The sequence below is a fragment of the Protobothrops mucrosquamatus genome, unplaced genomic scaffold, assembly GCF_001527695.2.
Source record: "Protobothrops mucrosquamatus isolate PMUCROS unplaced genomic scaffold, P.Mucros_1.0 scaffold315, whole genome shotgun sequence".
In the NCBI taxonomy this organism is placed as follows: Eukaryota; Metazoa; Chordata; class Lepidosauria; order Squamata; family Viperidae; genus Protobothrops; species Protobothrops mucrosquamatus.
Genome location: NW_015386655.1, coordinates 418,700 through 431,481, shown reverse-complemented (window position 1 = coordinate 431,481; position 12,782 = coordinate 418,700). Strand labels below are relative to the sequence as shown.

Here is a 12,782-nt window from a genome sequence, read left to right as displayed (position 1 = left end):
AGGTGGTTGATGGGATAAGAAGACCTCATCCCTGTGCCATCCATCTCTTGATTTTTTGCACAATTTTAATATTTTATTTATTTTTCTACATGTCTTTTTATAATTCGTTAAGAGTTGCCTTATAGGGGAGATGGGCAGCATAACAAAATTAACAAAAAATAAAAATAATAAAATACTCCTGTTTTTAAGAGTTAGCTATCCACAATCAAAGCCAAAAAGCAAACATAAATATCCTTGCTTTTTCATTATCCAGTGGATATCAGCTATGTGCTCTTTGGTACTCTATTTCTGAATCCACCTTGTACATCTTGGTACTTGTTGCATGTACTGTTGAAGTACAAAGTACAAAATCTTCAGCATTATTTTAGATCTGAGAGAAGTGCAATTGTTCAGGAGTTCGAGCTACTTCTTCTTCTTTGATATTGGAATAAAAATTAATTGTTTCTAGATTCTTGCCACTGCTTGTGTTTTCTATACTTGCTTACAAACTGCACAAATGATTTTGTAAGATTTTAAATAGTATTTTGCTGGTATTTAATCAACTGAGAGCAACATTTTGACTTCACTTCCCAAACTGCCTGGTTCTAGTTCAGTGATCAAACTTTAATACATATCCTTGATTTGGAGGTATTTTTGTACAGTTTTTCATATATCCGCACCGTCTTTCTTTAGTAGATCTTTGGCTTGACTTTTCTCAGCCCATCTTTGCATAAAAAGTCCTTTGATTTATGTAACATGCTTAAATAATTCTTTTGTCCTTCCCATTCAGTTATCGTCAATTCATTTGTGTTGTTTATTTGGATGTAATTTTTGGTCATTTTCTCTGCAGCTCAGTAGTTGGACAAATTCTCTTCTGTCATCTATTGCCCTTTGTTTTCTTTCAACAGCTGTTCCCAACTTATCATCACACAGTCTATGTGTCTTATTTTGTTTTTTGCATGTGACATATTTTTGTTTCATCTTTAAAGAGATCACACATTTCACCCAGAAATCTTCTGTAGAAGAGCTCTTCAGCTGCTATTTTATTTGCATCTGTGATTGGAGCACAGAGGAGGCCACGGTTATCAAGTGGTTCACCTTGGGTTCATTTGAGATCATTTTCTAATCTGAGGCACTGACCTGAGCCCTGACTGTAATAATAATAATAAAGTTGGAAGAGACCTTGGAGGTCATCTAGTCCAGTGTTTCTCAACCTTGACAATTTTAAGGCATGTGGACTTCAACTCCCAGAATTCCACAGCCAGCATTGCTGGCTGTGGAATTCCGGGAGTTGACGTCCACATGCCTTAAAATTGTCAAGGTTGAGAAACACTGATCTAGTCCAACCCCCTGCTCAGGCAGGAAACCCTATACCATTTCATACAAATGGCTGTCCAGTCTCTTCTTAAAAACTTCCAATGTTGGAGCATTCACCGCTTCTGGAGGCAGGCTGTTCCACTGGTTAATTGTTCTAACTGTCAGGAAATTTCTCCTTAGTTCTAGGTTGCTCCTCTCTTTGGTCAGTTTCCATCCGTTGCTTCTTGTCCTGCCTTCAGGTGCTTTGGAGAGTAGCTTGACTCCCTCTTCTTTTGTGGCAGCTCCCGAGATACTGGAACACTGCTATCATGTGTGATCCTCTTTTGCTAAAATTGAGGGCTATTCCATTTCTTTTGTGCTTTTGTCATCCACAGCAGAAGAGGCCATGCTTTTGGCATTTCAGTCCATTCATTTTGCTGATTCCCAAAACTTTAATGTTCAGCTCCTGACGTTTCTGCTCTGAAAACATCAAGTTGGACTTGGTTCATGGATCAGACATTCCAGGTACCAATGGGACATGGGACTCTGGAGCATCAAATTTTCCTTTTGCTTCTGGATAGATCAATAGCTTAACGTCTTTTCAACCCAGCACCAAAATTAGCCATGCTCACCCTTCTGCTCTTTCTCAGTAGCTGGTTGGACACTTCTTATCCTGGGGGCTTATCTTCCATGTTGATTTGGGAGCATCCATTTGGTTTTCCTGGCAGAAATCTGGAGCTAAATACTTCCTTCCCCATTCCTTTTTATATCTTCCATAAATACATGCCAGTTGCCAAGCGCCTGAATTGTGATCACATGACCTTGGGGATGCTGCAGTGATCACACGTGTGAAAACTGGTCATAGGTCACCTTTTTCATTGGCGCTGTAACTTCGAACAGTCACTAAATGAATGGTTGTAAGTCAAGGACTACCTGTATGCAAATAGGCACGCCTTTAGGAATAAGTGATATTAATAATACTGTCAGCACCACTAGCCAATTGCATAGACTTCTACTTACCAAGAAACAACAAAACAAGGATGATTATAAGTACGACAAAGAAAGTGTTTCCATAAATCACAAGGAGCTTCACCAAACGGGACTTGAAGATTTTCTGCCACCTGTAGAAAAAATTCCAGTATTAAAGGGGGGGGGGAGAAATGCACCCGTTGGACTGCAATGCACGTTACATCATGGCTTAGCCAATGTTTTTGATATCGGGTGCTGCCTCCCAAATAACTTAAAAAAATGACTGAAACCTCCTGATTATGACAATTATACTGCCAAGGGAAAAAAGAGCAAAGGAGCAAAGACATAAAGTGAAACATCACCATGCCTGACATATGTCAATTCATCATTTCTGACTGCGGTTGTTAAGCAGGACGTCACATGCTTGCCATTTGCAACCTTCTGCAGCTTCCCTGTTGATTTCGCTTGTTGGAAGATGGGCATGAAGGTCATAAACGGCAATTGTGTGACCACAGAACACGAAGGCCGCCATGCATGCATGCCAACTGCCAAGCACCCAGATTGCGATGTCACCAAGGGGATGTTGTGATGGCCATTAACTTCAAGGACCCAACTGTCTCCTTTTTTAGTGCAGTTATGATTTTGACAGGTCACTGAACAAGTGGTTGGCAAGTGAGAATTACTTGCGCTGTGCATTCTTTTAAACTTGTAAGCCACTCACAATCTTTTCTGAGTAAATACAGTTAGTCCTCAACTTATAACCGGTCATTTAGTGACTGTTTAAAGTCACAACAGATCCCAAAAAAAGTATCCACAACCCAGATTTGACGTTCCAACCCCATCCCCTTGGTCACAAGACCATATTTCGGGCAGTTGGCATGCATGCCTGGATTTATGCCTGTTGGCAGCATCCTATAGTCCCACATAACCACAATTTACAGTTTTGGTGGAAACTGGTGTGTACTGTACTTCAGCTTTCCAGCAAAAATTCTCCCAGCAAACAAGGACTCCCTTAATGCGTGCTGCAAAAAAGATCATAAAATCAGGCATGATCATTTGATGATCTACTTAATGACCATAAAAGCTTACAAACATAACTGCGGGCTAATTGTGGTCATACACTGAGGACCAGTCTGTAGCCTCAAAATATAAATAATACAAACTTGAGCAACTCTTTTACTTTAACACAAAAGCATATCCCAGCCTCCTTCGGATTCTTGGCCTTGGTTAAAAAAATATATTCTCCTGCCTGCTTTCGTGTATTAACTACTCTCACTCATCATCCCAAGTTCCTTTTTCGGCCTCACTCCCTCTGCAATCCTCTGGAAACTAAGCCGAGTCTTGACCTACATTGTGTGGCTTTTGCATTTCTCAGCAGCCTAAGCCATCAGGATTCAGGACCCGCCCCCATCCCACACTCACCCTCCTAGCTCCTCACCTTGTGGCAGAGATAAAGGGAATGCAGAGAAGAAACACAAGGAGGACTTCAGCGTAGAGAAAAGTGGCCACAGCTGCCCACTGGAGACTCATCATGGAAGTATGTGAAGGAACCGGCTCCAAGAAAAGCTGAGATTCACAGCTAGACAGAACTGTTGGCCGAAAGGAGGGGAGAAAAAGGTTATTAGAATACAAAATACAATACAAAGTGTCATCCAGTAATCAAAGGGCTTAATTGAAAACCAACACCAGAATTCAACAAAGGAAGATGTTTTAAACAAGGCAAACCTGGGTGTCAGAAAAGAGAAAAGACCCAGCTAGACTTACGCACCACAAAGTATCATAGTTCCAAGGCATTCTGCTAGCCCCTCAGGACAAGCTCTACAGCAAGGGTGCCCAACTTTCACAACTTTCAACACCCGTGCCCTTCAATTCCCAGAATTCCTCAGCTTTCTGGGAGTTGAAATCCACAAGTCCTAAAAGGGCCAAGTTTGAAGACCCCTGCTCTACAGCATCACCTCATTTGGACATGTTCAGTGCAAGGTCAGAGATAACAGAAGAAGGGTGCTTTATTACACCATGCAATAACAGGAGAGCAGCAGCCCCCTTTTTCAGCCAGAAATGGGGTACAAATAACGCTCCAAATCTTCCTCAGCAAGCAGTTGGGAGGAGAGGAGGAAATGAGAAAAAAAGAGTCCAAAATCTGTGACAGATTACAATCTCTCATTAGTTCCCACAGAGAGGTGCAGTTGCAAACAGAAAGTCTGATGACTGCTCAAACCAGGGGTCTGCAACCTTGACAACTTTAAGACTTGTGGACTTCAGCTCCCAGAATTCCTCAGCCAGCATAGACCCCTGGCTCAGACATCCCTCTCAGATCAAGGGCAGAAGATGCAAATACTGTTCCCAGTAAGCCCCTCACCCACCCAACTGCTCTTTCCCTCTTCAGGAAGCAAGCTCTCCAGGTATCTCTGTGAAGATCAGTCAGCAGATCAAGTTCTTTCTGTAAATCACACATGACCACACCTACCTAACTCTTACCAGGTGGATTCAAATAAGATGCAGAGTGTAACCCAGCTTCAATGCTCCCACACTCAATACATTCGTTGCTGCTTATGATGATTATGATGAAATTAAGGAGTTAAAAAAACCTGCCAGATGCTGCTGAACTGCAACTCCCAGCAACCCCTGTAAGTACTATCAATGGAAACGAATCCTGGGAGATACCGGTAATAGTTCAGCACTATAGGCGAACTGGTTTGCAGTCCCTAAATTACAGTAATTTCTCTGCCTTTTTTCCTACTGGTTTGAAATAACTATTAAGAATTAAAAGAATTCCAAATACCAATTTGAGAGATTAAAGAGGTAGCAGAATGCATGCAAAACAAGTTATGAACTCAAATAAAAAATAAAGCCTCAGGAAAAAGAAATCTTGTGCCATAATGAAAATAACCCAAGGAGAAATCATTTCTTTTGATCCAAGGCAAAACTGTACACACAGCCTCCTTAAGGTATAACGGTACTTGGCAACTGGTCTGCATTTGCGGTCGTTTGAATCATCCTACAGTCACATGATCACAATTTATGATCTTTTTGCCAAAAACTTCAGGGTTGCAGCAAAAATGCCCCATAGGAAATAATGGGTTCCACAAAAAAGGTTATAAAATCAGATCTGGTAACAAGATGACCCACTTCACAATTCTTACTATTTGCAACTATAATGGGCAGGCTCCGCTACAGTCATAAGTTGAGGACTACTTGAATAGGATAAGTGTAAGATTTGTGGTTTAAAATTGATGCTATCCTTCAAGAATTAGGAAAGCAAAAATAGTGTTAGTCCTCAAATGACAAGAATAATTTTTCCATAGTCAGAATACAACCTTGAATCCAAAGTGGTTACCACAAACGTTGTGGCTTGATGTAGGCATAAGTCATCAATTATGTACAATAAATGAAATAAATGAATGAAATGGCAGTTTACTTGTATTTCATTAAAAAATGCTAACTAGTCTGGTTTTTATATATATATATATATATATAAAGGAAGGCATCCAGAAAGTTGGAAAATAAGGAGTGGGGGAAGTAGGGGTAAAAAAGGAGGGGGGCAAGAAGAGAAAATGTAGTTGCCAGATCCAAAAGTGCTTTTTCAAAAGTCTAGTTGCTTTTTGAAAAAGCACCTTTGGGACAACCATGACCTGGATGACTGAGAATCTCCAAAAACATGTAGTTGCCAGACTGCACAGAGCACAAAGAGGGGGAAAGAAGACAGTCCATGTTAAAAAAAAAAAAAGGGGGGGGGCAAAAGTCACAAATAGCCCTTATAATGAAGACCTCTTAGAGCAGGGGTGTAAAACTCGCCACGTCACATGTCGCGACGTATCGTGACTTTTTTTTCCATTGCCGGCAATAGGGTGGGCACGGCTTCCATATGATGAAACCAGCCCGCGGGCCGGCAGTTTGACACCCATCTTAGAGGATTTGTCATTCACATAATAGCCAACATAATAAACATAATCAGTTTGAAAGCAAGCATTCATCAAAAGGCTAGCCATTACCTGTTCTATCTCCCCTCACATCTACCCCCATATTTCCCTTTTTAATCTGTTAAAGAGTGGGAGAATTCCAAGAAGAATTGAACTAACACTTTGCTATTTTTGAAGAAAACTTAGGGGGCCCACTTAAAGCCCCAAAGCATTCTGGGGGTGGTAGTGAGAATGCTACTAAAGACTTTATATGCTCTTCTATAGTATTTTAGTTTCCCATTAAATTATCTTTTTAATGTCAACAAAGTAAGAAATTTGATAGGTACCAAGGAAGCTATCTGCAGAATTTTTGTACACTTGTGTACTACAACAGAGTCCCAGAATGACCATCTTTTTTATTTGTGCCTAGTGTGTTAAGAGTCTGTCTTCAATGAGTTGAGCATCTTAGGAATGTGAATAACCCATAATCACAAATATTGAAACACAAAATATATTAAGGAAAAAGAAAGTAGGAGAGGGAATATCTCACTGACAGAACTACATTGTAAAAAAAAAAATCAATATTTGTCCCACAAAACTATGTGCTGTAATTCACTTTCTATTTGTGGATTTACCGGTAGTAGTAATCATCGTTCATCATGCATCTAAGGTCCCTTTGTTACTGAACTCATCAAGAAAAAGCTGTCCACAAAAAAGTAGCAACTTTGCAAAAAAAAGAATATAGGATTATTTGCTAATGGTATTTTTTATTCATTTCATAGCTTGGTTTGAAATGAAAAATTATATGGCTGCTCTGGATTAATTACCAAATCATCTTAAATGGGCTTCTGAACTTGAAACACAAATGCAGGTAGTCCTTGGCTTACAACCAATCACTTAACCCTTCAAAATTACAAGCCTGGAATAGGTGCTTTATGGCCCATAAAGCACTTCTGGCCATTATAAAATATTACACCCCACTGCCTATCACATTACTGTATTTCTAGGGCTTGGCAATCAGCTTGATTTTACAAACAGTTGCAGCATCCCACAGCCTTGTGGCCATGATTTGCAGCAGTTTTTGCTGTTATCTGGTAAAAAAACACCCATTTGAAGGAATGGGTTTTGCACTTATGACCATGTATTTGCTTAATTATGGCAGTGACTTGCCTAACAATCATTGTAAAAATGTTGTAAAATTGATTCTGGTCATGTGGGTGCCTTACGACCAGAATGACTTAGGATCCGAAATCTGGTCCAACTGCAATCATAAGTCAAGGACTACATCTGTATGTCTGTGTTTGCAGGCATATATTTAAACTGGGTTGTAGAACTCAGCTGAATGGCAATTCTCCTATATTTACTATAGAGCATGAATGCAACAAGCTCACCAGCATCCATTTTCTGATCCTCATGCCACTCCAAGTAAATAAGACCAGAGAGTTTGGGCTTTTTGAAATTTGGGGATAGGACTTGGGGCAACATGGATAATGATGCTTAAGATTTCATTCCTTATGTCTTCCAAACCACACCCCCTTTGGATTGCAGCTCTTAACTTAGAAGAGCATGTACATAAAGTTAAAAAACCCTTTCAAGTACTAAGTTATGCAGTCTCCAAGAGTTTTGCAAATTGAGCAAGCAGAAAGGGAGATTAAAGAGCACATGACTGCCAGGGACAGCTGAAGCATTGCAACACCTGCACAATTCCACCTAAACATTTGGTGCACCAACAAAATAAAAAAAATTAAATTGGCATTTATTCCAGGTAGGGGAGGCATGCTGTCCTTTCTCTCTGCTGCCCACCTACTTTAAGGAAAACATAAGAAATATTTTTCATCGGTTTCTTGGAAAAACTATTTCAAAGACCATAGAGACAAGATGACAAGATAAATTCCACTTCTCACACCCCCAGAGATTGGAAGCAAACTCATATTAAAGTTATGTGCTGCCCCTCCCCCCCCAAACTTTCCAAATAAAGTGAGGAAAGCTATATGCAAACCTCAGGCATTGGCATATCAAATACCTATTTAATTCAATTCCCTAAGGTTTTTTAACATTATGCCAGGGATGAATTCGCTTTCTCAAGAGCCCCATGACTGACAGCCAGGAGAACAAGTCAGACTACCACCCCTTTTGCAATTCCTTTGGAGACGGAGGAGATTGTAACGCTGCAGAACAGGCCCACGCCTGTTACACACTCTTTCGCAAACACGCACCCGCTCGGGCTCTATAGGGCCTCCTCAGTGCATCTCCCTCCCGCTCAGATAACCCCATCCTCCTCCATATTAATGGCCCCTTACAATATTAGTCCTGCCCGCCCGCCCCCCGCAAATCCTAGAATTTGCAATCGAGAGAGGGGGAGGGAAGATAGGCTGCTTCTAGGATATGAAGAAAGGAAGTGGGAAAAGCAGACTACAGGTAAAACCGAATTACGTTCAGGTGTATTATGGGAAGACGCCACAGAAATGTGGGGATTAAAAAGCAAAGGTGCTTCGCCCGCTCCTTGCAGGAGAGGCTTTCCCCTCCCCCCCCCATCATTCTTTCTAAATGGAGGGGCCAATGCGCCTTGCGGAAGAAAGGCACTAGAACCAATTTTCAAGGCGGGAGCGCCTTCTTTTTCACAGGATTTTGCTTTCTTCCCGAATGACCAGCCTCGCTGGCCTGTCCCCTCCCCCGCTCGGCGGGAGGGACCCCGATACGTACCAAGCAAGCCCCAAAACCAGCGCCCGCCTGCTGAAGGCTCGTCCACACGCAGAAATAGAGAACGCTCGAAGCCCCGCCCCCCCTTTAATCGGGCGTGGTCTGAATGCGCCCTCCGCCCAATCGCGAGCAAGTTTTCTAAATAGAGGCGGGGGAGGGTAAAGGCCGAGGTTTGCTCCGTCAGGGTCAGAGGCGTGGCTCCGTCGCAGTTTTCGACGTGGCTATTAAAAATCAGGGGAGGGGAAGCTTCATAGGACGCACCGCCGTGGTGGTAAAGGAAGTAGCTGGGCTGCAAATGCGTGAGACTACAGCTCCCATGATACCTAGAGAGGATGGCTAATAGTCCCGCCTCTCGGGGTTTTTAGAGGAATTGCAAGCGTGCGAGGCTCTGATGGCAGGGAGGCGGGGCTTTGCTCTTGTTTTTCCTAAAAAGGCTGAGCGGGTTCCCTATTGACCTTTTCCAGATAAAACTATCCTTTTCATTCTCTCACTATTTGGTTGATTGTTTGGGGTCCTCCTTTCTTTCTTCTCATCCGTTGCTCCCGTTTCCTTTCTTAGATACATTGGGCTTAAAAAGTGCTTTCGGAGAAATGACTGGTACAATTGCCAATTCAAAAGCAGCGTTCGGCTGTAGCTGAATGGAACAACGATGCACCTGAGCCTCTCCGTTCTCGTACATATCAGATTGGAGTTAGAGTGTAAAAGCCTGGTTTTGTTTCATGGCTTTTGCAGCGCAAGGTGTGGAGCAAAAGCCATACTTCGTTTTAGTTGACGTTTTGAACTTCTGCATTTTTTCTCTTAACCGCTAGAAAACCACCAAATTTGACACGAACTGTTTCTTCTGTTGCGCTCGTGACACGTAGGACAGTATGCAAGCTGGAATAGGAAGTAAATTGGGAAATATTTATGATACAGCAGTATGTTTCTTCCCCTATCTCTGATTCCTGCCCTCCTGTTCAGAACCAAAGGCCCGTTTGGCTCTTTAAAGGGATAAAGTGGAATAAAATGGCATATTTATATAGGCCAATAATACCTTGGGTGTCTGTATTTCCATAATACGGATGGGTGGGGTGGGATTATTTAATTATGCTTTGAGGTCTCAGTATGATCTTTACAAGTGTCTCCAGTGTTAAACAGATGCTATTCTTTTATTGACCAAAAGGGTTTTCCTTTTTGAGAAGCAATTACAGTGGCCCCTTTCAAATTGGCACAGGAAGTTAAATTGTGCAGCTCTAATTAATAATGTATTTAGTAGAATGCTGACATAGAGGCCAGGTTGCTAGAGTGAACCTCAATGAAAGACTTCAGGTTCCTGTTTGCAGCAGATGGCAGCACTCAACATAAGGCAGGGCTTTTCAACCTTTTCACCCATTGTACCACTTTTAGGATATGGCAATATCCAAGTACCACCAACTGTTGTAAGTTGAGGACTAGCTGTACTTCATCACTTTTTTCCTTTTTTTGGGGGGGCATCAAGTTTTTGACACCTTGCTAGGCGTAGCAAGGTGTCAAAAACTTGATGCCCCCCCCAAAAAAGGAAAAAAGTGATGAAGTACAGCTAGTCCTCAACTTACAACAGTTCGCTTAGTGACTGTTCGAAGTTACAATGGCACTGAAAAAGTGCCCCCCAAGCCACAGCCGAGCAAGACACCTGCCTGCCCACCTGGCGGTGCTCTTCCTTCTGTCAGCGGTTTTCATTGTTGTGAGCATTTCTGTTGAGGATTGGCAGTGGGGATGGGGTGGGGAGTGTTTGGTTTTTATTTCCCCCATCTGCTGGGTGGTTGCAGCAGGTTTTGATCCCTTCACATGACCCTGGGACACTGTGACCATCATAAATATGAATCAGTTGCCAAGCATCTGAATGTAAATCACAAGACCCTGGAGATGCTGCAACATTCCAGCTGATCGGCGCTTCTTCTGGGCTCAGCAGAAGTGCCAGGATCAGCGCCGAGCTCCAGCTCCAGCCATCTCTCACTCAGGCTTGTGCGGTGCTGCCACCGGTTCAGCTCATTCCCCTCACCCGCTACCACTTTTCTAGGATGGTCGCGTACCACCTGCCAGGTGCCAATGTACCACAGGTGGTACCCGTACCACTGGTTGAAAAGCCCCGACATAAGGAACAGAAACAGATTCACAACAATGTTTTCTTCAACGGGAGAGTGGGGTAAAATGTAGAAGCCAAGTCACAGATTGAAGATCCTAATAGGAACTATAAGTTTATTTGGGAAGAGATGGGCACTTCTGTGTCTAGTATATAATACATGGACAGTAGTGCCTCATGCTCTGCCCTCTTTCCTCCATTGGCATAGCAACCAATTTTAGGCATACATTTAGAAACTGCCTCCTGAAAGCCCACGTAGTGTTCATGGTATCAGATTAGAACCAGGAAGACCAGTTGTAGCTCACCCTCAGCCACTGGGTGTTTTGGGGTCTGATATTCTCTCTCAGCCTGTCCTACCTTGCAGGGTTATTTCTATAGGGTGCAAAAAATAACTTTACATACACTGCCTTAGGTTCTTGCAAGAAAACTGGATTGTAAATCTAACAAGTAAAAACAGCTCTAGGAGCTGCAGCTTGAGGGCAGCAGATGCTTTCAGAAACTCACAGTTGCCACAGACTACACAATCACTTAGCTTTTAGAAGATGCTGTATCAAATAGTATCAGGGTAACCAAGCTTGGCATATGACTCAGTTTAGAAACACACCTGGAAAAAACAAGTCATGTATGTATTAATGGATAAAATATTAATCAGCCTGTGATATTTCTTGGCAAATTGGAGATAAGGTAAGGTAAGATAAGATAAGATAACCTTTATTGTCATTTTTTTACTGTGGGCACAACGGCACACTTCAAAAATGAAATTTAGTTGCCCGCTCTCAAAGTGAAACACATACACCTAAGCATACTATGTACAACGTATTTCATCACTATTGGTGAGTCTTGCTTCAAAACAACTATTTTGCCCTCTGGCTATTGGTTATATAAGATTATGTATAAAAGCCTACTAAGTATCGATACAACTGTTTGATGAAATACATTCAGTTATGAAATCCTATTTTTGGAGCCAAAAAAACACCAGTAGTTGTGTTGAAAATGATATATCAAAATACAGTATCAGGAGTCACCACATACTTTGAAATAATAGATTTTTCTCCTGGACTTTGTAATGAGATGGCTTCAGAGCAGCGCTGCTCATATATGAGTTTTTCTGGGCTGCTTTTTTTTCTTCAGATTCCACAGTGATGACAGAGTAGATTCCATTTTTAGTCTCTTTTAATATGTTTTGTACTCTGTAATTCATTTAGACGAATTATTCCTAAAGCTTTTGGATAGTTGCATCTTCCAAATAATTGAGTCAGCCACCAGCACACAATTAACAAAAAAATACCCAATCCTCCCACACAAGTTTCCTTTTTGTGTCCCTTCTTGTAGCTCTGATGAAGTCACACCTTCTGTGTGGTTGTTGAGACAATATTTGAGCCTCGGTGTAGGGACAACAGTGTCTGCCTTCTGTTAGCTCTACATGGGCTCGATGTAGTAGCTGCATTTCTCCAATCTTTCAGAATAGCAGTAGAGAGAGACTGGAGACAACTGGCATTACCATATCTCGATTAGCAGGCTGTTTCTCTAACGCGATATACTGTCATGTGATCCAGCGATCGATCCCGCAAGTAATTGTCTTTATTCACAGACGCGTTACATACAAATGATCACTAATATACTAGGGGACTTCCGGTGGCAGGGGACTTCCGGTGGCAGGCGATTTCGCTGGTCGCAGCTGTTTGCTGCCTCCCGCCTGTTTTGCGTAAAAGCCGGTTTGACAGCCAGCATCTGCTGTCAAACGGCTTGATACCTTTCCCCTGGGCATAAGGGGATCGGTGAGCTGCCCGGGGTAGGAGTTGAGTTCCCGAGTCGTCCTATATGGACGATGTAGGCGA

At 42.2% G+C, this 12,782-nt stretch overlaps 1 protein-coding gene across 1 annotated transcript in view; it reads right to left on the bottom strand.

Moving 5' to 3' along the window:
* The window catches only part of BCAP31 (B cell receptor associated protein 31), a 49,314-nt gene extending 40,374 nt beyond the window's left edge, over positions 1 to 8,940 (bottom strand). Inside the window, exons 1-3 of the mRNA XM_015815110.1 lie at positions 8,847 to 8,940; positions 3,683 to 3,833; positions 2,296 to 2,396 (exon numbers count right to left, since the gene is read on the bottom strand). Of these exons, the coding sequence (XP_015670596.1) occupies positions 2,296 to 2,396; positions 3,683 to 3,777 (196 nt within the window). The 5' untranslated portion in view covers positions 3,778 to 3,833; positions 8,847 to 8,940. The remainder of the gene's footprint in view (positions 1 to 2,295; positions 2,397 to 3,682; positions 3,834 to 8,846) is intronic.
* Between the last annotated feature and the right edge of the window lie 3,842 nt (positions 8,941 to 12,782).